This window comes from Phasianus colchicus, chromosome Z (assembly GCF_987193195.1).
Source record: "Phasianus colchicus chromosome Z, bPhaCol1.hap1.1, whole genome shotgun sequence".
Taxonomy (NCBI): domain Eukaryota; kingdom Metazoa; phylum Chordata; class Aves; order Galliformes; family Phasianidae; genus Phasianus; species Phasianus colchicus.
In genome coordinates this window covers 12673033-12697066 of record NC_143476.1, presented here as the reverse complement: position 1 = coordinate 12697066, position 24034 = coordinate 12673033, and the positions used below count along the sequence as shown (strand labels likewise).

Below are 24034 nucleotides of genomic sequence, written 5' to 3'. Positions count from 1 at the left end.
TGGGCTGTTCTCCATCCCCACAGGCACAATGTCTAGGTGACAATTGTGCTCTGTTCTTTAGATGGGACTGACGTGTCCTTGATCATCCAGGGGAATTTCTGCAGTGGCATCACTGATTGCCCACTGCGGAAGTCTCCAGAGCCTCAGCTGACAGCTTTTGGCTGCAACAATTCAGACTCGGGGAAACGGTCTTGGAGAAATGACTTCTAAAATCTGCCTTTTCTACAGATCACAGCAGAACGAGTCTGCCTGCGCCAGCGGAAGAGCTGCCTGCATGGAGCTGCAGACGCAGTCGGATGTGGTGGAATTTCTCATCAACCACACCGACGTCCTCTTCTGCTCCAAATCCGGAGCAGACATCGCAGATGCAGCAGGTGAGTGTCTTCCTCCATTAGCTTGATCTTGACCTGACACCTTGATCAAATGCAGGCCTTCTCCGGGACCTTTGAGATACTCTTTTACCATCAAAGGGACAGCAGACCTCTGGGCTTCCATTAGAATTTGGCAACCTGTTGCTGGATGCTGAGAATGTCCAAGCCCAAATTTCACAAGGAGGAAACCGTCATTATTATGGTTTGCATGCAGGAAAAGCTTGATGCAAGCGTTGCAGCGAAGCTTTCTCAGTTCCCTGCCCCTTTTATCTAGGGGTGAGATCTCTTAATGATGACCGTGTCCTTTGCCATAAACAGACTTCTGCCCACATGGTTATTTTGAGCTCCTCTTCTTCCAGTGGCTCGGATAAGCAAGCCTGAGAAAAATACAGCACCTCCCCCAGAACTGTGGTGGCTGTGCTGCTGCTTTCTGATCCTCGCTCTTACCTGTGGTTTTCCCTGACAGGGCACAATTCTCTCCCAGGGCCCAAGTCTGTGGGGGTCTCTTCTGCTACCACAAAGCTGCTCAGCCTGGAGGAGGCACAGGCACAGAGGCGAGGCCACAGCAGCTCTCCCCCTGTGACAGAGAGCAGCCACGACATTGTAGTGGAAGAAAGCCCTGCAGCTGGGCAGGGCAAATTCCACACCGTCGTTGACTTTCCATCTGACAGGTAAAGAGGACTTTCTTTTCCAGCACCTAGCATCATTGTTTGGGTGGGTTTTTGTTTTTTTCTGCAGAAACCAGGCAGTGCTAGGAACAAGCAACTGCTGCCATGAGCTCAGTGCTGCTCTTCCCTCACCCTGCACCACGCACGACTCACAGCATTGGCTGTTTTCTCTCTCCAGACAAAATCCACCCAGCAAGACTGAGGAATCACCAGCTAGCAGTTGGTGTTGCTGCTTCAGCCTCAGGAAGCCATCCTCTGGCAGCAAACGCCAACTGCAGCGCAATGCCAGGCAGCACTCAGAAACAGCAGTGGCAGTCCTGGCAGGTAAGGGTGCAAATGCAGCTTCCAAATCCCTGCTTTTCAGGAACATAGAATTCAAGCTTGCTCTGCACTTGTATCTCTTTCTGGCATTCCAGCCCCTGCCTAGCATCTTCAGTTCACCCCTGATCAAGAACCACTGTCGTAATTCAGCTTGTGAAAGTTTGACACTAACCCCTGTGTATCCTTTCTAGGTGAATCGAGCCCTTGCCAACCCAGAAGATCCAGGGCAAGTAGCGAGGATGTTCTCTGTGCTTCCATCAGTGGAGAGCTCTTAGGAAGCACAAATTGCTGCAGTTCCAACAGCAGCCTTCCATCTGACATCATTAATGGAGAGAAGGAGCTCATCGAAGTCCATGCTCTCATTACACCTGGCTCTGCTGAAGTTGCTGACCTGGGCCTGCAAGACACCACAGTCACCAGCCTGGATTGTAACCAGGAGACTCTGCAGTGCAGCCCATCCCAAGCACAGTGTGAGTGCCCCGACAGCAGCACCTCCATGCAGGAGCAGGTCAGCATCAGTGAGGAGGAGCAGAGCCTCTTGCAGGGGGACTTTCAATCAGGCCTCCAGTCCCAGGCATCGGACAGCAGCACTGAGAGCTCTGAGCCACTCTCTCCATGACAAGACAGCATGAGTCCCATCTTCACCGTCGACCTCTCACACTCTCCTGTCTTTTATACAATAATAAAAGCACATTTGTGCTCAACCAACGCCTTGACTGCCTCCAGAGTCTTCATTCACACGGACTGGGATGAATGCAGCACACAGCAAGGCACCCCAGCTTGCAATGCTGTGGCTGTGGGGTGCGTGCAGCACAGCTCCAGGTTTGTTCCTGTTTTGTCTGGCTTTGGGATGTCTGCAGGGGGAGCTCTGCTACCATTTGGCGTGGTAGCAAATAATCTCTCGCATCCTGGATGCTGCTCATGATACTCCCAAGCTTCCTGGCTGTGGCTTTGTGATGCTTTTCAGGGCTTTCTGATGCATTTTCATGCCTTGGCTGCTCCTTAACACCTCTCTCTTCCCATCATGTCCTTTCCTGGCTCCCAGCTACGAACTGGCCGTGCAGATCATCTCCAGACCTGTCATCAGCACACTGCGGCAGGAGAAGCTCCCCCTGGCCAACGTCTGGCAGTACTGCTTGGTCTGCAGCACAGTGGCCATTTCCCTTTTAGGCGGCTCCTGCAGAAGAATCAAGCAGCAGAACCTTTTGCTCACCCTGCAGCACAAAGATGCTACGCAAGCAGAAACAACCTGGGAATCTCTGGGTCTGCAAGACTTCACAGACACTCACCGACTGTGTCTGATGGCTCCCTCCCATCCTTGATTTCCTTCTCCCTTTCTCCACGTCGGATCCCACTGCTGAGCCATGATCAAGCTGCCCAGTGTGGCAGAGCATCGTGCAGAGCCGTGCTGGCACCTCCTCCCCTTCCTCTCCTGCAGCTCAGCCTGCAACCTGAGCAAGTTTTTTTCTGAGAAAGTGACCAGCTCTTTTCCATCCCTTTGCCCCTACAAACAGTTGTCCAGAGGATCTCGTCCAAGAATTCCTGGAACAGCCTGCAGCTGGCTCTCCTGAAGTTCAGGCTCCTGCCTTTGCTTCCTGCCAGGCCCGCATTCCTTGAGATCCCCAACTCAAGGAGGGCATGGTCACTGCAGCCCTGACCGCCTCCTGTCGTAACCCCTGGTGTGCACCATGTCCAGCAATGCTTCCCTTCTGCTTGCTGTGCCCAATGCCTGCACCACAGAGTGATTCTCACTGCACTCCAGGAGTCTGTCAGATTGCTTGCAGCCAGCCATGCTGATTTCCCAGACTGACTGGAATCCCCCATCAGGATGAGAGTCAGTGAGTGCGATGCTTCTGCTGGCTGCAGTAAGCAGCTCCCACCAACAGGCTCTCTTTCCAGGCGGCTGTAGCAGACCCTCACCTCCAGAAGCCCAGCACTGCTGCACTTCCTAATTTTACCCACAAGTTCACAACCTGCTCATGGCTCTTCTTAGTTCTTTGCAGTCAACTTCTCATCATAGGGGGCAAATCCCTTGCCTTCCAGAATTCCATAGTATCAATTGTGTCTGCTTTATGTCAGGATTTTTTTTCTTTCTTTTCTTTTCCCATTTTCTAGGTAGGAAAATGAATTTCTGAGCCAGGAGAAGCAGAAGTGAAACAGTCTTCCTGGCACTGCTCAGGTTGCAGGAGTTGCCAAGTGCTCCTCAGGTAATGTGTGCTGAAGAGCTGACCTTGGTGGCAGGGGCTGTGGCTGCATTTTGTGCCTGTCATGCGGGAATCCAAGAAAGCCTATTCAGAGCAGGAGCTGCAGGGCGAGATAAACATCACGAGAAGGTAAGGCTGAGAAGCAAGGACACCTCCAGAAAGAAGAGAAAAACTGAGTCAAGTGAGCTGCGTGACGGCCGTGTGATGCTGACCATGATTGGAGGAAGAGCGCATGGCTGGGAATGACTGATGGCTCTGGTTGGATGGGTGCCTGTGTGCACAGAGTTAAGGAGTGTTTGTGGGATGTTTTGCTGGCATCTAACGGCTGTAAGGGGAAGTCAAGAGAGAAAACTTGTGAATGCATAGAAGGGATGTTAAAATCTGGAACAGACTGTTTGGATCAGTCACAGCTGAGTCCGTGCCAGATTGCCACACTGTCAGAACCTGGGGCCTAGGATTTTCCTTTAAGAGTGCCAACTGCTCATTTTAAATGATAAAAAGTAACATTGATAGAAGCTTCCCTCCTTGCATTAGAATAAGGCATTGATATTTGATGTTTCTGTCTTTCCATTCCTTTAGCAGCCTGGGTGTTGATGCAGCTGCATGCATCTGCTGCCCTCCCCTTCTGTTTTGTGTAAAAGAACAGTAAAATATGCAATCAGTGTGAGATCTTTCTGAAGGATTTTACTTTATTTGCCCCTAGGCTGCAATGGCTGGGAAATGGCAGTGTCACCCAGGAGCCCACACGGCGACCTGATGTCTCATTGTTGGGGTCTATTGGAAACCACCACGATGACAAAAGAATGCCTGGGATTCCTCCGGCCCAAATGCCAAACCTTGCACTTGGCTGTGCTGAACCTCATGAGGTTCACCCAGGCCCACCTCTCAAGTCTGCTGAGCTCAAACAGATGTCCTTTTTCTCGTGTCCTTCCATTCCGAGTCCATCTGTTCCCCAAAGCAAAAGAATTTGGAGGGAACCACCGACAGTTATGTGAGCGATTTCAGCGTCTATTTCTGATCATGGCAACAACTTCAGAGGTCACACTTAATTTACGGTGCCCGTTGTAATTCTGACCAAGGCTGCAGTTGCAGCTGACTTCCCAAGGCTGCAAGACGTGGTGGTGACACAGCCTTGTGCTTCTGCATTGGTGCTCATCCCACGTTTCCTTTCTCTGTCTCGCAGGTCAGCTCCTGCTGGAAGCAGATGGTATCCCAGTGTGAATGAAGGTCAGTGCAGGAGCAGCTGCTGATGGGAGGAAGGAAGTCCATGCTGAAGAGCTCTGAAGCATCTGCAGGTATGGTTCTGGAGGAGGCAGCAGTGATGTCGGAGGGCTCCCAGCAGGAAGCTGTCTCATCCAAATTCTTGCTGAGTGGTTGGAAGGGAGCTTTCTGCATGACAGCAGCACCAGTTGCTTGCTTCAAATGCTGCCAAGACAAGGATTAGCAGGAGTTCCAGTATCTACAGTATCATCACGAATCATGATAGGATTACAATGTGTCCTCATACAAACGCAGCCATTTCTCTCTGAGTCCAAAGGCTGTCCGGAAAGCATCTGTGAGGTCTCTCACACCAAACCACTGCTGTCCGTGTGGGATCTGACTCATTAGGGTATAGGGGTTAGGAGCCACAGGCTGTCTTTTGAGAACGGGTTCAGTCATTTCCTTACATCTTGCACCAGCCGATACGTGCCGTCTGCCTTCTGTGCCGACAGGATTGGGGTGTTATAAGGCCACAGACAAGGTTCCAGAAGACCATCCTTAACCACTGTCTGTGTTACAGCTTTTAGACCCACTCTCCCTTCTAAGGCTATGGGATATTGTTGCTGTTTCACAGCTCCACTCCCTCCTTGGGCAGTTATTTGTAAGGGAAAATTGTGAGTCCACCCCGATTTCCTTCCCCTGCCCACACCTTTGGATTCATTTCTTCTTCATCACAGCTGTTAACACATTCATTGACCCCTGATATCTGTTTCACAGACTTGCAGCTGTAATCCTCATTTAACTGTTAAATCTCTCCCCGATAAATCGGTCACTGCTTCAGGCACAGAGAACAATTGCCCTGCAACTATTTTATCTTTCCATTTTAGTTCTGTGGTCTCCAAGAGTGGAGCTGTCACTTCTGATCCCTCAGCCCCAGTTATGCACAACAGCCACATCCAGATACACGGCTGGTACCTCTGAACTAGCTAATGCTGTAGGATGGAATGTTGTTTCTGCACTGGCTATCAAATGTGGGATTGCTCTGAAGTAGTACAGCACCATGTGTTTAGTAATTTGCCCTTAGAAACAGTTTGAAAAAGTAGAAAGACTTTATTAGTATTAGTAAAAAGAAGTTATTTCATAACATATTTTAGAAATACAGTTGTTCAATCATGTGATCAATTCTCACTTACAGAACTGTAATAGTTACAAACTGCATGGGTATAGCATTAAGGACCAGAAAGCATGTTGTAAGGCCATTCTGTTTGGATAGGAGAAGCTCAGCAAAAGAAAAACAGACTCCAAAGAAGCCAGGGCCTCCACACAAGGCCGAATTGACTCACTCTGTGGGCAGGTTGGGATGCAACAGGCAGGCATCAAGAGACTCCCCTCTGTCCTCCTTCCAAACTTCTCTCTCTTCAGGGATGAGCAGCTGTCCAGAAATAGTGGCCAAGTGTTGATAAGCAGCTGTCAGGCGTTCAATAATTAGCAGTATACCTGCTGAGCTAGCAACAATTGGTGTTTAGCCAGTCACACACACACAAACAGAATGGCACGGGTTGGAAGGGACCTCAAGGATCAGGAATCTCCAACCCCCTGCCACAGGCAGGGCCACCAACCTCTGTAGCACTGCACATATGCACATTGCTGGATAGAAACAGCAGTGTGGGAAAAAAACTGTATGCTGTGGATGCAAAGGGTGAATCAGAATGGCTTAACAGCTGTCCCACAAGGAAAAGCAATCTTTTACCTGCTGTGCCATGCTCATGGCAACACCAATGCAGATGCCAGCAGCTGATGCCCACAAGGACAGCCAGCCTGGACTTATCTTTGTCCTGATGTCCTTCTACAAGCTGGAACATTTCTCCCTCTGATCAGCAGAGGGCAGGAGGGGACCAAGGTGAGGGCACACTCTCCCCTGTTTATCTGGAACTCAAAGAGAAAGAGAAAATGAAAACCAGATGTGTTTCCCAGCCCATGGCAAACACCAGCCTTTCCATCCTTACAGTCCTTCCTGACATCAGCACTAATTGAAACAACATCCCACTCACCTTTGCCATGTCTGGCAGAGGTTGCAGCTCTTTCTATTGCATCCCTCTAGCTTTCAAGTCAAGAGCTCCTGTGTCACACAAGGAAAAGCAATCTTTTACCTGCTGTGCCATGCTCATGGCAGCAGCATTGCAGATGCCAGCAGCTGATGCCCACAAGGACAGCCAGCCTGGACTTATTTTCATTACATATCTTTGTCCTGATGTCCTTCTAGAAGCTGGAACATTTCTCCCTCTCAGCAGAAGAGGGCAGGATGGGTCCAAGGTGAGGGCACACTCTACTCTTTTTCTGGCACACAAAGAGAAAATGAAAACCAGATGTGTTTCCCAGCCCATGGCAAACACCAGGCTTTCCATCCTTACAGTCCTTCCTAAAATCAGCAGCAATGGAAACAACATCCCACACACCTTTGCCATGTCTGGCTGAGGTTGCAGCTCTTTCTATTGCATCCCTCTAGCTTTCAAGTCAAGAGCTCCTGTGTCACACAAGGAAAAGCAATCTTTTACCTGCTGTGCCATGCTCATGGCAGCAGCAATGCAGTTGCCAGCAGCTGATGCCCACAAGGACAGCCAGCCTGGACTTATTTTCATTACGTATCTTTGTCCTGATGTCCTTCTAGAAGCTGGAACATTTCTCCCTCTGATCAGCAGAGGGCAGGAGAGTTAGATGTTGCAGGCACACTCTCCTCTTTTTCTGCCACACAAAGAGAAAATGAAAACCAGATGTGTTTCCCTGCCCATGGCAAACACCAGCCTTTCCATCCAACTGTCCTTCTTGAAATCAGCAGCAATGGAAAGAACATCCCACTCACCTTTGCCATGTCTGGCTGAGGTTGCAGCTCTTTCTATTGCATCCCTCTAGCTTTCAAGTCAAGAGCTCCTGTGTCACACAAGGAAAAGCAATCTTTTACCTGCTTTGCCATGCTCATGGCAGCAGCAATGCAGATGCCAGCAGCGGATGGCCACAAGGACAGTCAGCCTGGACTTATTTTCATTACATATCTCTGTCCTAATGTCCTTCTAGTAGCTGGGATATTTCTCCATCTCAGCAGAAGAGGGCAGGAGGGGTCCAAGGTGAGGGCACACTCTGCTCTTTTTCTGGCACACAAAGAGAAAATGAAAACCAGATGTGTTTCCCAGCCCATGGCAAACACCAGCCTTTCCATCCTTACAGTCCTTCTTGAAATCAGCAGCAATGGAAACAACATCCCACTCACCTTTGCCATGTCTGGCAGAGGTTGCAGCTCTGTCTATTGCATCCCTCTAGCTTTCAAGTCAAGAGCTCCTGTGTCACACAAGGAAAAGCAATCTTTTACCTGCTGTGCCATGCTCATGGCAGCAGCAATGCAGATGCCAGCAGCTGATGCCCACAAGGACAGCCAGCCTGGACTTATTTTCATTACGTATCTTTGTCCTGATGTCCTTCTAGAAGCTGGAACATTTCTCCCTCTGATCAGCAGAGGGCAGGAGAGTTAGAAGTTGAAGGCACACTCTTCTCTTTTTCTGCCACACAAAGAGAAAATGAAAACAAGATGTGTTTCCCAGCCCATGGCAAACACCAGCCTTTCCATCCTTACAGTCTACCTGACTTCAGCACTAATTGAAACAACATCCCACTCACCTTTGCCATGTCTGGCAGAGGTTGCAGCTCTTTCTATTGCATCCCTCTAGCTTTCAAGTCAAGAGCTCCTGTGTCACACAAGGAAAAGCAATCTTTTACCTGCTTTGCCATGCTCATGGCATAAGCAATGCAGTTTCCAGCAGCTGATGCCCACAAGGACAGCCAGCCTGGACTTATTTTCATTACATATCTTTGTCCTGATGTCCTTCTAGAAGCTGGAACATTTCTCCCTCTGATCAGCAGAGGGCAGGAGAGTTAGAAGTTGCAGGCACACTCTCCTCTTTTTCTGCCACCCAAAGGGAAGATGAAAACCAGATGTGTTTCCCAGCCCATGGCAAACACCAGCCTTTCCATCCTTACAGTCTTCCTGACTTCAGCACTATTGAAACATCATCCCACTCACCTTTGCCTTGTCTGGCAGAGGTTGCAGCTCTTTCTATTGCATCCCTCTAGCTTTCAAGTCAAGAGCTCCTGTGTCACACAAGGAAAAGCAATCTTTTACCTGCTGTGCCATGCTCATGGCCGCAGCAATGCAGATGCCAGCAGCGGATGCCCACAAGGACAGCCAGCCTGGACTTATTTTCATTACATATCTTTGTCCTGATGTCCTTCTAGAAGCTGGAACATTTCTCCCTCTGAGCAGCAAAGGGTAGGAGGGGTCCAAGGTGAGGGCACGCTCTCCCCTGTTTATCTGGCACAAAAAGAGAAAGAGAAAATGAAAACCAGATGTGTTTCCCAGCCCATGGCAAACACCAGCCTTTCCATCCAACTGTCCTTCTTGAAATCAGCAGCAATGGAAAGAACATCCCACTCACCTTTGCCATGTCTGGCTGAGGTTGCAGCTCTTTCTATTGCATCCCTCTAGCTTTCAAGTCAAGAGCTCCTGTGTCACACAAGGAAAAGCAATCTTTTACCTGCTGTGCCATGCTCATGGCAGCAGCAATGCAGATGCCAGCAGCTGATGCCCACAAGGACAGCCAGCCTGGACTTATTTTCATTACGTATCTTTGTCCTGATGTCCTTCTAGAAGCTGGAACATTTCTCCCTCCGATCAGCAGAGGGCAGGAGAGTTAGAAGTTGCAGGCACACTCTTCTCTTTTTCTGCCACACAAAGAGAAAATGAAAACAAGATGCGTTTCCCAGCCCATGGCAAACACCAGCCTTTCCATCCTTACAGTCTTCCTGACTTCAGCACTAATTGAAACAACATCCCACTCACCTTTGCCATGTCTGGCAGAGGTTGCAGCTCTTTCTATTGCATCCCTCTAGCTTTCAAGTCAAGAGCTCCTGTGTCACACAAGGAAAAGCAATCTTTTACCTGCTTTGCCATGCTCATGGCATAAGCAATGCAGTTTCCAGCAGCTGATGCCCACAAGGACAGCCAGCCTGGACTTATTTTCATTACATATCTTTGTCCTGATGTCCTTCTAGAAGCTGGAACATTTCTCCCTCTAATCAGCAGAGGGCAGGAGAGTTAGAAGTTGCAGGCACACTCTTCTCTTTTTCTGCCACACAAAGAGAAAATGAAAACCAGATGTGTTTCCCAGCCCATGGCAAACACCAGCCTTTCCATCCTTACAGTCTACCTGACTTCAGCACTAATTGAAACAACATCCCACTCACCTTTGCCATGTCTGGCAGAGGTTGCAGCTCTTTCTATTGCATCCCTCTAGCTTTCAAGTCAAGAGCTCCTGTGTCACACAAGGAAAAGCAATCTTTTACCTGCTTTGCCATGCTCATGGCAGCAGCAATGCAGATGCCAGCAGCGGATGGCCACAAGGACAGTCAGCCTGGACTTATTTTCATTACATATCTCTGTCCTAATGTCCTTCTAGTAGCTGGGATATTTCTCCATCTCAGCAGAAGAGGGCAGGAGGGGTCCAAGGTGAGGGCACACTCTGCTCTTTTTCTGGCACACAAAGAGAAAATGAAAACCAGATGTGTTTCCCAGCCCATGGCAAACACCAGCCTTTCCATCCTTACAGTCCTTCTTGAAATCAGCAGCAATGGAAACAACATCCCACTCACCTTTGCCATGTCTGGCAGAGGTTGCAGCTCTGTCTATTGCATCCCTCTAGCTTTCAAGTCAAGAGCTCCTGTGTCACACAAGGAAAAGCAATCTTTTACCTGCTTTGCCATGCTCATGGCATAAGCAATAGAGTTTCCAGCAGCTGATGCCCACAAGGACAGCCAGCCTGGACTTATTTTCATTCCATATCTTTGTCCTGATGTCCTTCTAGAAGCTGGAACATTTCTCCCTCTGATCAGCAGAGGGCAGGAGAGTTAGAAGTTGCAGGCACACTCTCCTCTTTTTCTGCCACACAAAGAGAAAATGAAAACCAGATGTGTTTCCCTGCCCATGGCAAACACCAGACTTTGCATCCTTACAGTCCTCCTGACATCAGCAGCAATGGAAACAACATCCCACTCACCTTTGCCATGTCTGGCAGAGGTTGCAGCTCTTTCTATTGCATCCCTCTAGCTTTCAAGTCAAGAGCTCCTGTGTCACACAAGGAAAAGCAATCTTTTACCTGCTGTGCCATTCTCATGGCAGCAGCAATGCAGATGCCAGCAGCTGATGCCCACAAGGACAGCCAGCCTGGACTTATTTTCATTACATATCTTTGTCCTGATGTCCTTCTAGAAGCTGGAACATTTCTCCCTCTGATCAGCAGAGGGCAGGAGAGTTAGAAGTTGCAGGCACACTCTCCTCTTTTTCTGCCACCCAAAGGGAAGATGAAAACCAGATGTGTTTCCCAGCCCATGGCAAACACCAGCCTTTCCATCCTTAAAGTCTTCCTGACTTCAGCACTATTGAAACAACATCCCACTCACCTTTCCCTTGTATGGCAGAGGTTGCAGCTCTTTCTATTGCATCCCTCTAGCTTTCAAGTCAAGAGCTCCTGTGTCACACAAGGAAAAGCAATCTTTTACCTGCTGTGCCAAGCTCATGGCAGAAGCTATGCAGATGCCAGCAGCTGATGCCCACAAGGACAGCCAGCCTGGACTTATTTTCATTACATATCTTTGTCCTGATGTCCTTCTAGAAGCTGGAACATTTCTCCATCTCAGCAGAAGAGGGCAGGAGGGTTCCAAGGTTAGGGCACAGTCTCCCCTGTTTATCTAGCACTGAAAGATTAAGACAAAATGAAAACCAGATGTGTTTCCCTGCCCATGGCAAACACCAGCCTTTCCATCCTTACAGTCCTTCCTGACATCAGCAGCTATGGAAACAACATCCCACTCACCTTTGCCATGTCTGGCTGAGGTTGCAGCTCTTTCTATTGCATCCCTCTTGCTTTCAAGTCAAGAGCTCCTGTGTAACACAAGGAAAAGCAATCTTTTACCTGCTTTGCCATGCTCATGGCAGCAGCAATGCAGATGCCAGCAACTGATGCCCACAAGGACAGCCAGCCTAGACTTATTTTCATTACATATCTTTGTCCTGAAGTCCTTCTAGAAGGTTGAACACTTCTCCATCTCTGCTGCAATGGTCAAAAACGGTCCAAGTTTAGGGCACACTCTCCTCATGGCCTCTTGCACTCAAAGGCAAAGAGAAGATGAAAACCAGAAGTGTTTCTTTGCCCATGGCAGACACTAGCCTTTCCATCCTGACAGTCCTTCCTACAATCAGCTTGAATTGAAACAACATCCCCCACATCTCTTTTTTGTACTTATTCATGCGTGAATAATAATAAGGAGAATTTTTCTGTAAATCTTATTTCTGCATTGAAACGATCAGATAACCGGAGCTTTTTTCTCTAAAACAACCCAGGAAATTTGCATTGTTTATCTTTGTACGCAAAATGTTTTTGCCATTCATCTCAAATATCAATACATCTGGCCAAAGAATATAGAAAAAGTATTTACAGACATTTTTGGACATAGATTACTTCTGGTCAAGTGGGAAAGAATCCCTAAGCTGCAATCATGAAATTCTTTTATCACTTTCTCTGATTTAGCCAGTGTTACTAAAAGGGAAATAAGACACAGGCTTTTGATAGCAGCTGCCAATTTAAGAACGATAATAAGTTTTATTATTCTTGGCTAAGATCAAAGTCCTGCATTTCAGGTTTATCTCCAGCTCATCAAGTATAATTAACAGTTTTGGATAGCCACATTATTATATGGCAATATTGTCTTCCTGCAAGGAATTTCATTGTTTTACACGTGCCACAGGTTGTTAATAGATTGCCTGATTACCATTTATTTTTTTTATTGGCTTATGATGACCACAGAAAACTATACAGCAGCACCATAAAAACTTTAAATCCTATCCCATGTATCTGCATTCATATGAAAATCATATTGGAAAGCATTGGTGAAACTAAGATTACAAAATAAAGCAGAGGACAATTTCAGTGAAAGCCTGCAGGTTTTACAGCTCTGCCCATTTCAAACCCCTGAAGACATCCACGGGTTTCCTGCTGTGGGACACAGGCACTCACCTGCAGCTCAGCACTGCCTGCTCATGCCTGCGCACACCTTCAGGCTGGAACCAAGGAAATCCTCAGCAAAGACATCAGTACACTTTTGTTAGGATGACTTTCCTAAAGAAGCATCAAATATTTCTTCACGAGAAGTACTGCAAGTCCCTCTGACACTAGCCCTTATTTTAAATGTTTAGATTTGTGCTTCATTCAGGCGTGCTGTCACTCACAAAAAGATTTTTATTCTTTTGTTTTTCATTCTGAGGAACACAGTGATTTCTGCCTTGTTTACTGACTGTAGGCACAGCAATACTCCTGCACCTTCAGGGAAACAGCAAATCCATCTCTTTCACACCCTACTTCTATCAAGCTCATTCACCTTACAAGGTATTTACTGCAAGCAGCTCTTCCAAAAATGGAGATTAACAGAGCCTGCAACCCAGGACACCTCAGTAAGCCAGTACTTTTCATCTCCTGAAGGTGTAGGTAGACACAGAGCTGGAACATCTTTTCCAGAGCTGTGTGATGCTATCTCATCTGTGTTCCTTTACTGTGCACTCAGTTTCACTTCTTATCTAACCTGGTTGCATCCCAGGATTTCTGGTGCCAAAAATAAACTGACAGCTTTCATCACTAGTTAAAAGGAAACTGCAATAGGAAAAGCAATTTTTCTGATTTCTCTGTTGATCAAAGATGCTTCATGCAAGCCTGATGCGGTAGAAACAATATCAGCTTTAGAATGACAGTCATTAGAGCAGAATCCTTTCACTGATGAAATCCCACAGTCCTGATTCATACAACACTGACACTGGAGGACTCAGTAGTTTAGATGAGAGCGCATTAAAAATGACTAAGTTAAGGTCTCAGAAATAGCAAAGAGTGACAAGTATGAAAAAAAGAAGTTGCAGAAACTGCTTCAGTTTGGCACTCTGGCATAAAGTATGACAACACACAACCTGGCTGTGCAGTTCCAGAAGCAGAAGAAAGCCGTCAACCAAGACTTGTTCTCATCTGCTCTGAAAGTCCACTGGGACAAGGCCACTTTTCTCTGACGTGCTTCCAGAAGTATCACTTCTGAGCACTGTGCCAGGGAGTTACAAGATACTGTTTGTGTGTACAGAGGAGAAAAAGACGTCTGTCTGGAAACAGACTTGGTGAAGGAGAAGCAGCATTTCCAGAGTACTTCAGAAAGAACTGAGCACTGCCCCAAGAGCTTCAGAGCGGCAGGCTGTCACAGTGTGCCAACCAGCTCAGCTGTGAGTTGGCACTGAAGCTGCACCACAGGGAGAACAAAGCCCCCTGTGCATCCTTGGAGAGCCAAGGGTTGGAGATTCATGAACCTTGAGCTCCTTTCCAAGCCGGGCCATGCTGTGATTCTGGGATTCTCACCTTTGCCTCATCTGGCAGAGGGAGGCAGCTCTTTCTCTTGTCTCCCTATGGCTGTCAGGTCACCAGGGCCAGTGTCACACAGGGAACTGCAAACACTGTGTGTGCTGTGCCCTGCCCATGGCAGCACAGAGGCAGCTGCCAGCAGCTGATGCCCACAAGGACAGCCAGCCTGGACTTCCTTTGATTCCTTCCCTTTGGATCAGCGTCCTTCAGGAAGGCGGAACATCTCTCCAGCTGAGCAGCAGAGGACAGCAGGGCTTCGTTGTCTGGGCATGTTCTCTTCTGGCCCTCTGGCCCTCACAGACACAGGAGGAGGACACAGAGGCTGCTGTAACACAGCCAGCCCTGCCTCTCAGGTCAGCTCTCAGGCCATCCTCTCTCCCCTCAGCAGCAGCTCACTGTTCTGCACTCCTCTGGCCTGGGCTGGCAGAGGTGTGCAGCAGTTCTGCTGATCTCCCAGTGCTGGCCATGTCTGCAGTGCCTGTGTGAAAGACACAGGAAGCTGCCAGCATTGCACTGCTCTGCTGTGCCCCTGCCATCACCGAGTTTGCTGTCAGCAGCTGCTGCTACACGTCCATTCAGGCACAGGCCTTTCCTTCCTGGCCCTCTTTCCCCCCCTCTCTCCTCTGCTCTCTCTCGTGCTCCCCTTTGGCCTGGGCTGGCTGAGCAGTGCAGGCCTTGTTGTTGCTCCCTGGGCCAACTACGTCACGGTTCCCCGTGACTCTGCCAGCTGCTCTGACACAGCGACTGCGTCCTCAGTGTGGATTCCAGAATGCGACAGACGTCCAGAGAAGACTTCCAGGGCTGATTGGAACATGCTGCCATCAAGAACTGCCATGGCTCAGGCCCCCTGGGAATCTGCTCACAGCGAAAGCTGCTGTCACTCTGTGTGGGCACAGCCTTGTCTGTGTAGGCCTGCTCACACTGCAGCCCCTGTCTGCACCAGAACCGTGCCGATCCACCTTCTCTTGGCCTCCTTGCCTGCATGGAAAAGGGCAGCTTGGGCTGAAGTCCCTCAACCTTCAGATGGCCGAGTGAAGTCTCTGAGCCCTGGTGACCCACGCAGCTCTTCAGCCTGCTGACCTGCTCTGCTGGGGCTGTCTTAAAAGGCAGAGGGCACGTTATCCTAATGTCCCCACATCCATCCCTCTTAGCATACTGTAGGCCAGTTCCTAAAAGGACACCTGCACAATCTCTCTGAATGTTAATCAACATGTAGTTGGTCTGTGCACTGCAGAAATTGCACCTAGGTTTTCAGTGGTGATTAGCTATGTGTTTAGTCAGAGGTGCAATGGTTCTAATGGTGAGAGAAAGACATTCCCAGTTGTCATCAGGTGGAACACACTTCAGACTGGAATCCTCAAGCAGACTGCAGTCAAGCTTTCTTAATTACTCGTTGTTGTTATCAATTCAGACGCATCTCTGAATTCCTGCTTGAATGAACATTCTGTAATAATCTGCTGAGACAGTGCAAGGCTTGACAATGAGACTATAGTTTATGAAAGCAGCACTTTTTACTTCCTTTACAAGTTCTTATCTGAATGCTAAATACAACATCAATTCACTTCTCACTGGGTTGAATGTTTTAAATATTTGGTAATAATAATGGTTCCTTAATTCTGACATTTAATATGAAAATATTAAAATTCCTTGTAAGTACTTTTTTGTTAGAATGCCAGATGCTAAAGGGATGAAGTGGCACAAGAAAGCAAAATATCTCTGCTGATGGCAGGAAGGACTGTAAGGATGGAAAGGCTGGTGTTTGCCATGGGAAGGGAAACACATCTGGTTTTCATTTTCTCTTTCTCTTTGAGTGCCAGAAAAACAGAGGAGAGCGTGCCCTCACCTTGGACCCCTCCTGCCCTCTGCTGCTGAGATGGAGAAATGTCCCACCTCCTACAAGGACATCAGGACAAAGATAAGTAATCAAAATATTTCCAGGCTGGCTGTACTTGTGGGCATCTGTTGCTGGAAAATTTAATGGCATTAAACTGCCTAGATAAGGACAGAATGAGGGTGTCAATAGAATGGTACGTAATCACAGTGCAATGAAAAATGTATGCAGGGTGCAGGAAGGGAGGTGTGGACATTCTGAGTTGCAACTCTTTATTTGCTCCAGAAAGCTCTATCAGAATGGAAGGCTGAAGGAAATACTTTGAGTGTTTTCTAATGTGACTGGATGAAAGATCCATGTGGCAAATTGAATAACTGAGTGGTAAAGGGACATAGATACCTCACTGTTTCATGGAACCTTTCAATTAAGCACCTGAGCACTGTGTACAGGACTTGGGAATATAAGTATTAGAGGATGATGGAATATCTGTATTTGGAAGGGACCTCGAGGATCATGTATTCCACCTCCTGGTTCCACACCGGACCTCCTATGGGTCAAGCCCTGTGTCTGAGAGCATTGTGCAAATGCTCTTTGGCCTTTGTCAGCTCAGTGCCAAACCACTGCCCTGGGGAGCCAGTGCCAAATTCCATGTATCTACTTCATCCTCCAGAATGATGCCAAGAACAGTTATAGAGATCGACTTACAAACAAAATTCTTGTCTTGAATTAATGGTACACTCACCATTTAAAAAAAAAAAAAAAAAAAAAAGATGAAAAAGATAAAAGAAGAAAAAAAAAAGAAAAAAAAAATCAAAGCAACATTCTTACACTGGCATTTTACAGTATTGTCAGATTTTTGTAATTCTGTTTTGTCATATAAGATTCTCTCATCATGAAATAATGACCAAATTCTCTTTTCAGATCTAAACATACAAATGCTAAAGGCAGCAGTGCTGTTCAAGAGTACATTACCAGCTCAAACACTGCTTTGGCTGTAAAACTGAGGGCAGTCAGGAATTTTATCAAGGAGTTAGAAGAAAACATGTAAGTGTAGATTGAAAAGCAACCTGTATTGTTACTTAGAGTTTGATATAGTGTAATCCAATGCACAGTACTTGTAACGTGTGTTTTACAAAATGCTGTGCAATGTAGGCATCTATTAAGATAAATGCTGCAAGTTCTCATATGTCCATGACCTTTTCAAACTGTTCCTTACTCCTACACATCACTACGAGTAGTTCTTCTGTCAGGAAGGATCACATGAGTAATTAACCTGTGACCTTAATTTGGAATTAAATGCATACAGTGGAAGTAAGAGCTGTGGGTTATTTTGCTCTTTCAGTGTTGAACAGCCGAGGTGTTTTGTTTTGGAGGGTGGACAGTGATGGGACAAGTGGGGAATGGCTTTAAACTGAGACGGGGGGTGTTGAGGTTTAGGTTGGATGTGAGGAGGAAGTTTTTCAGCCAGAGGGTGGTGAGGCACTGGAACAGGTTGCCCAGGGAGGCTGTGGATGCCCCATCCCTGCAGGCAGCCAAGGCCAGGCTGGATGTGGCTCTGGGCAGCCTGGGCTGCTGGTTGGCAGGTCAGAAAGCCCACAGGACTTTATTGCAGCCCTGGGTGCAGGGGGATCACTGCTCCTAGCATGCACACAGAAGAGCTGGAGCACACAGGTGATGTACATTCCACTTGTGAACATTCCTGCAATTGCAGAGAGCGTGCGCCTGTTCCAATCACTGCTGCACAGATTAAAAACTGATTGCAGATGAGCTGTTTTGGTATGGGGTTCTTGCCAACGGTCTGCAGTGGCTGTGTGATTCCTCGGGGAGTTGCTCTCCAGCCCAAAGGTCATGTCCTAAGTCGACCAGATCCCGTCTGTGTCCAGAAATGGCTGACAACAGATCAGCTGCTGGTCAAGTTTCTAACATCACACTGGCCTTGCTCCAGTGTCTGTGTCATCAGCCCCAGCACATACGGTGCACCTCTTCAAGGCTTTGCAACACTGAGACTCTGCACTTGGGCTCCAGACATCCTGCTGCACCAAGAGGTTATTCTAGCTTTGGTATCTTGCAACTTTGTATATAACTACATCACTGTAATCATAAATGTCTAGGAGAATGGAGATGGAGAAATTAATCTCCCTGTAATTCTCTGTACTGCAGCCCCGTGGTTGTCAACACCTAATGCAATATTGAAATTTCAGTTGAGAAATTGAAAGCTGCCCTTAACAAAAAAGCATCTGGATTTGTTACTGAAATCACACTGAGGATCAATAAATCCAAATGCTTCTAGCATAACCACGATTATAGGCAGTGTTTAGACAAGCTCTTACAGGAAAACCATGAACACAAGGCTAAAGAGAGACTAAGTGATGCACTCTGCAGGAATACTCATGGAAGTCTTCACAGTGCAGGAGTCTGATCTGATTACAGATGCTGTGCTTTAAGTACCCCTTATCATATCTTTTCTTTCACTGTTGTGCAGGGGTTGGACTCAGTGATCTCTGGAGGCTGGAGATGCTGTTTGCTAATGGAAGATGGAGATAGGAAAAGCAAGTAAAAGGCATGCTGTGCATAGCCACCACATGGCATCTGCACCATTTCCCCCTGCACCAAGGAGGAGCAGCTCACAAGCTTGGCCTGGGCCAGGGAAGGGAGCAGACAAACATCTGGACCGACCCCAAACGAGCTGGTTCTGCAGGTTGGGTGTCTTCTGCTGCTTGTCTCACATCCTGCTGCTCAGCGGTAGATTTGTTCCTGCTCAGTGCTAACAGGAAACTCACACAGCATTTCTGTTTCAGCTGTGCCAACGCTTTGATCCCTTGCTGCTTGGATGGGGCGTTTGAAGAAGGATGCCTGTGCTGATGTCCAGCCAGGCTTTGGGGATGAGTCTCCACACCAGGGTCCGTCTGACAGGACTGAGGGTTGGGGATCCAGCCAGGTCGAGTCCAGTGTGCTTTGCTCTTGTTCTTAGTGCTTGTTTTTGCTCAGGAGGGCAGGAGGTGAACCTCGTGAACCAATGCCTGCAGACGGGGTTTGCAGAGAAAGAGGTCCTGCAGGCCTTGTGTGACAGCCACGGAGCTGCAGCGAGGCTGCATCAGTGTAAAACACCAGAGATCCACGGAGGTGTGAAGGGGAGCTGCGGGCTGCAGTCACGCAGGAAGGGATGTGCATGCTCGGGGTTTGGTTGTTGTGTGTGTGTTAAGTGACTGTGATACCACTGCTGGGTCAGTGTGAGTGTACGGAACAAGTGTGACAGCCTTTTTGATGGAGCCCTGTGAAAGGAGTCCTATGGACTTGAGATCCAACTATCAGCCCGTGGGCATCATCCAGGAGTTGGGGTAGGGGATGAGGCAAGGGAAGTTGGGCTAAGAAAGGGATAAAGCAGTCTGGCAGTAGTTCTGTGTTTCTCCCATCTCCTGCTTTATTTCCTTCCAGGTGAAATAGATGGGTGCTGCAACATGCCCTTGAATGTAACAAAAGCCACTCTAGTGTGGATTTGACATGGGCCCAGCACTGCAAGGTACGCTGCTGGGAGGAAGCGTCCATCTGGCTGAGGGCAGGAAGGCCCTCCAGAGGGATGCACTGAGGCCAGTTGTGCGAGGCTCAACAAGAGCAAGCGCCAGGTCCTGCGCTTTGGTCATGACGACCCCGTGCCAGCTTCTCCAGGATTTGGCTGGGGTAGAATTCCAAGCAGCCCCTGATTCCAGAACGTTGGGCTGGGCTGTTGGAATCTTCTGCCCTTGGGACTGGTCTTGCCTCCCCACCCTGTCCGTCGTGGTGGAGCAGCCTGGTGGCCCTCAGTGATGTCATAAGGGCTAGAATGAGGGGAGGAGCAGTGCGTGCTGCGTCCCTTCATTGGAGCGCTGGAGCTCTGACTGAGCAGCTCGCTTGTTGCACTTGTGCACCGACTGCGTCCCTTTGTCTTCACACCGTCCTGTGCAGCACCTTGTAGGTAAGCTGAGACAGTGTGGGAGAGACGGGGGGACAGTGAGTGCTGAGAACTGCTGGCTGGCGGAGCTCATAGGATCACATTATCTCCATCAGCAGAGGGGTGGCCATGAGGGACAGGGAGGTGATCGTCCCCCCCTGCTCTGCTCTTGTGAGGCCCCAGCTGCAGTACAGTGTCCAGAAAGACAGGGAGCTGTTGGAGAGGGTCCAGAGGCGAGCCACAGAGATGATCAGGGGACAGGAGCACCTCCCCTACAAAGACAGGCTGAGGGAGCTGGGCTTGTTCAGCCTGGAGAAATGAAGGCTGTGGGGTGACCTCATGGCAGCCTTCAGTACCTAAAGGGAGCCTAAAAAGAGGAGGGGAATCAACTCTTTGAAAGGGTAGATAACTGCAGGACAAGGGGAAATGGTTTTAAGTTGAAAACTTAAGTTTTTAAGTTGAGGGAGGGCAGATTTTGGATTTTCCCTCGTATTCTTTGCTAAACCGTGGAAGCAAACTGACCTGCTCTTTCTCTCTCCTCTCTCCACCCTCTGCCTGCTTCCCTGCTGCAGCTTTTGCTCGTGGAAGATCAGAGCAAAGTGACAAGGAACGACTGCGGATTTGTGAGATTTGTCTCCCTCGTTCTGATCTCTTGCCAGGTACCTGCCATGCTTTGTCCCCCCACATGCTTTAGCAGCCCGTGACGCCCCGTGTTTAGTAGCACAGCCTCATCCAGCTTTGATGGGACGCTGGTCACGTGTGGGTTTTCTCCACGTGCTCTGCAGCTCAGCCCTCAGAAGGATGCTGTCTGTGGTGCTGTGACCAGCTGGTCTACAGGAAACCAATCCCTTATGCAAAGAGTCCCAGCCCCAGCTTGTGCAGAGCTGCACAGCATCACCAGGGACACCAGCAGGCGTGCTTGGGCTGTGTGAGTGTGCCCGACAGCTGTAGGGAGCACAGCAGAGATGTGAACAGAGAAAATAAAAGTGTGTTTCTTTTCAGTTCCAGCTTGTCACACCTACGCTGATGGCTGTGGCGTGCAGCGAGATCAGCTGTGGGCCTGACATGGCATGGACAGAGGTAGAGTATGAAGCTCTGATTGGTCTTTGTTCCCTGACTGCAGCCAGCAGAGTGAGCCGCAGATGTGCTCTCCTGCTTTCCAAGAGAGCTCCTCTGTGGCAAGACAGTAGTGCAAGTGTGGCAAGTTTATAAAAGTACCAGAGCCATCTCGGCTGTTGTGTTTGTCCTCTACTGACTTTTCCCTTGAAATGGCTGCAGAAACAACAATCATTCTCTGCTCTGTTTGGCCTCGCTGTTGGTTGGACTGCTCAAGAGAGCTGCTTGGTGCTTGCAATGGCACTGTTTGCACCTTGTAACTGCAGCCGTAGCTTTGGTTTCCCTCTTCACGGTCTCCTAGCATCTGAAACAGTCAGCCTTCCTGCACAAAGAGCGCAGGAAAGGAGGGGGCAAAATGGACAAGGCCACCTGTCTGCGTCAGTGCCATTGCTGCTTAGTCTGGGTGGGGAGAGATGCAGCATTGCCTGGCGTGTGCCTGCTGCACACCAGGGAGAGAAACAGCCGTTATTAGACTTGCAGTTCCTTCTGAAGTGCCCATGATAAGGACCGAGTGCATTTCCTGCAGCTTTCTCTGCTGATGTGCTCCTCACCTTGAAATCCTCCTCGCTTGTTCTCTGCTCCTCACTGTGGCCTGTGCTCTCTGTTTCAGACTGAGAACAAGGGGAAGCCCCTGCTGGACCATGAGGTGGCACTTGTGAATGTTCCAGCTATTGCTGCTGCCCATGCTATTAAGAGATACGTTGCCCAGGCAGCGGATGAACTCTCCTTTGAGGTAAGCAGTTCAAGGCGTTCCTTGTTGCTCAATTCTACAGTGGCAAATGCCTTCAGAGCTGCACTGGTGCAAGTGCTCTCATGCTCGGCCATGTTTGGCAGTGCAGAAGAATGCAGACATTTGAGCTGTGCTTTCCTCCCAGCCGTGCTGAAGCTGGGATTGTCGTTGCAATCTCTTGCAGGTGGGAGACATCGTGTGTGTCATCGACATGCCACCAAAGGAGCTGACCCCCTGGTGGAGAGGCAAGCTCGGCTTCCAGGTAGGCACAAGCTTCAGACTGGAGAGTGCAACTTCAGTAAAGGCAGGAATCTCAGCGTAGAGCTGCTCTGCCTGCACAGGATGCCTAAAGGACATAAACAGTTTCCCTGTGTCGGTGTCAGAGGACCTTGCCTTTGGCTGCAAATGTTGAAAAATTATTACCTTTATGCTGTGAACTATGGCCATTTTCTGCTGGATAGTCTTATGGAACGTCAGGCAAGCACGTTCCGAGGGAAATGTTATGTGGCTTCTGGTTTAACAGTTCAGATCTGAGAAGTGCTGCATGCAATAGTTGGCCTCTCTTCTTGTTATAGGTTGGATTTTTCCCAGGGGAGTGTGTGGAACTCATTAATAAGATCATTCCCGAGGCACTCATCAATTCTGTGCCAAAGCCAGGTATGGATGTTACATTTGATGGTGTGGGAAAGCAAAATGAAGTCTTTTTGGGGGTGTGTTCCATGTTTAGTACCTCCTTTATCCATGCCACATTGTCCTCTGGGTTGATGATCCTTCATGCACACCATGGGGCAGGGATTTGGTGCAATCTTCCTGTGTTTATGACTGGACTTGGGGAAACTATAGAACTCTCATGGAATGGCTTGGGATGGAAGGGACCTCAGGGATCCTCAAGCTTCCACTTCCCTGCATCAGGCTGTGCTGCCAGCCCCCACATTTAATGTCAGATTAGACCAGCCTGCTGAGGGCCCCATCCAACCTGGCCTTGGGCTCCTCCAGAGATGGGGAAAATCCCTTTTTGTATGTACTGGTTGGTAATGTTCTTCCCGTTCTGACGTGCTCTGTAGAATGTGCTGTGCTCGGCCTCGTCCAACGGAGCCAGACCTGAAATGACCTGGTTTCTTCCTTTTGTTGTGCAGTGCCCAAGAAACGCAGCAAGATCCTCACCTTCCTTCGTTCCTTGGTGAAGGCCCGCCCAAAGAAACCGACCGAGCGGGAGGTGGAGAAGGAAAGGGTGTTTGGCGGTGACCTGGGAGAGCATCTTCTCCACTCCGGTCGTGATGGTAAGGAGCTGCCCATTCCTGAGATCTTCCTCTGCTGGGCATCTAAAGAAGATGAAAGGGAGCTCATATCTAGCAGGGGGCAGGCTGATAGCCGTGGAGACACGTGTAATGGGAGTTGATGGCTGAAGGATCAAGTGAGGCGGATGCTCCTAAGAGACAAGCACATCTGTATTTGCTTCAGCCAAGCCTGGCTGGGCTTAGTGGATGGGATGTGAAGCACAGCCTGCAGCACGATTGAATCAGGAGCTCCACTGAGGGCTGGCACGTGTTCTTCAGTCCCCCAGGTCCTCCAGAGCTGCGCTGAGTTCCTTGAGCAGCACGGCGTGGTGCAGGGGATATACCGCCTGTCCGGCGTCGCGTCCAACATCCAGAGACTGCGGTAAGAGTGCTGCGACTGACACAGCCTGAGTGCATCTGGTGTGGCTTTGGGCTTGCCTTCCTCTCGCTCAACCGGGTTTGCGTCCCTCTCTCCAGGCAGGAATTTGAGTCGGAGCAGATTCCTGAGCTCACCGTCCGGGACATTCACAGCGTGAGCTCCCTCTGCAAGATGTACTTCAGGGAGCTCCCGAACCCTCTGCTCACCCACCAGCTGTACGGCAAGTTCTCGGTAAGCACAAGGCCACGTCTTTCATTTCCCTCTTCCTGGGCCTCTTGGCAGATGGCTGCAGCAGTGCCCCAGCTCGGAGGCCCTTTTGCTGTCAGCCCCACGAGGTTTACTCGCAGTGGTGTACTAGCCTGATTGGTGTCTCGCTCCCTTTCTGCACTACTCCAGGATGCTGTTGGTGCTGCTACAGAGGAGGAGCGGCTGCTCAGAATGCAGGACGTCATCCAGCAGCTGCCCGCTCCTCACTACAGGTCAGTGCTGCCCTCAGCCTGCTGAGCTCAGCCCTGCTG

The 24034-nt window shown here is 49.1% G+C and overlaps 2 protein-coding genes across 4 annotated transcripts in view; one reads left to right on the top strand and one right to left on the bottom strand.

Moving 5' to 3' along the window:
• Positions 1 to 23290, top strand: part of LOC149912567 (rho GTPase-activating protein 32-like) — a 28086-nt gene extending 4796 nt beyond the window's left edge. For 2 of the 3 annotated variants that reach the window (XM_090132059.1, XM_090132058.1), the window contains exons 4-7: positions 21741 to 21863; positions 22045 to 22122; positions 22436 to 22517; positions 22997 to 23290. In XM_090132059.1, the coding sequence (XP_089988185.1) occupies positions 21741 to 21863; positions 22045 to 22122; positions 22436 to 22517; positions 22997 to 23259 (546 nt within the window). In that variant the 3' untranslated portion in view covers positions 23260 to 23290. Of the gene's footprint in view, positions 1 to 19917; positions 20039 to 20586; positions 20674 to 21016; positions 21095 to 21740; positions 21864 to 22044; positions 22123 to 22435; positions 22518 to 22996 lie in introns of those variants that run through there. The other variant, XM_090132060.1, reaches the window with a different exon arrangement.
• LOC149912559 (rho GTPase-activating protein 32-like) overlaps positions 1 to 24034 on the bottom strand; it is a 490746-nt gene that overhangs the window by 263049 nt on the left and 203663 nt on the right. The window lies entirely within an intron of this gene.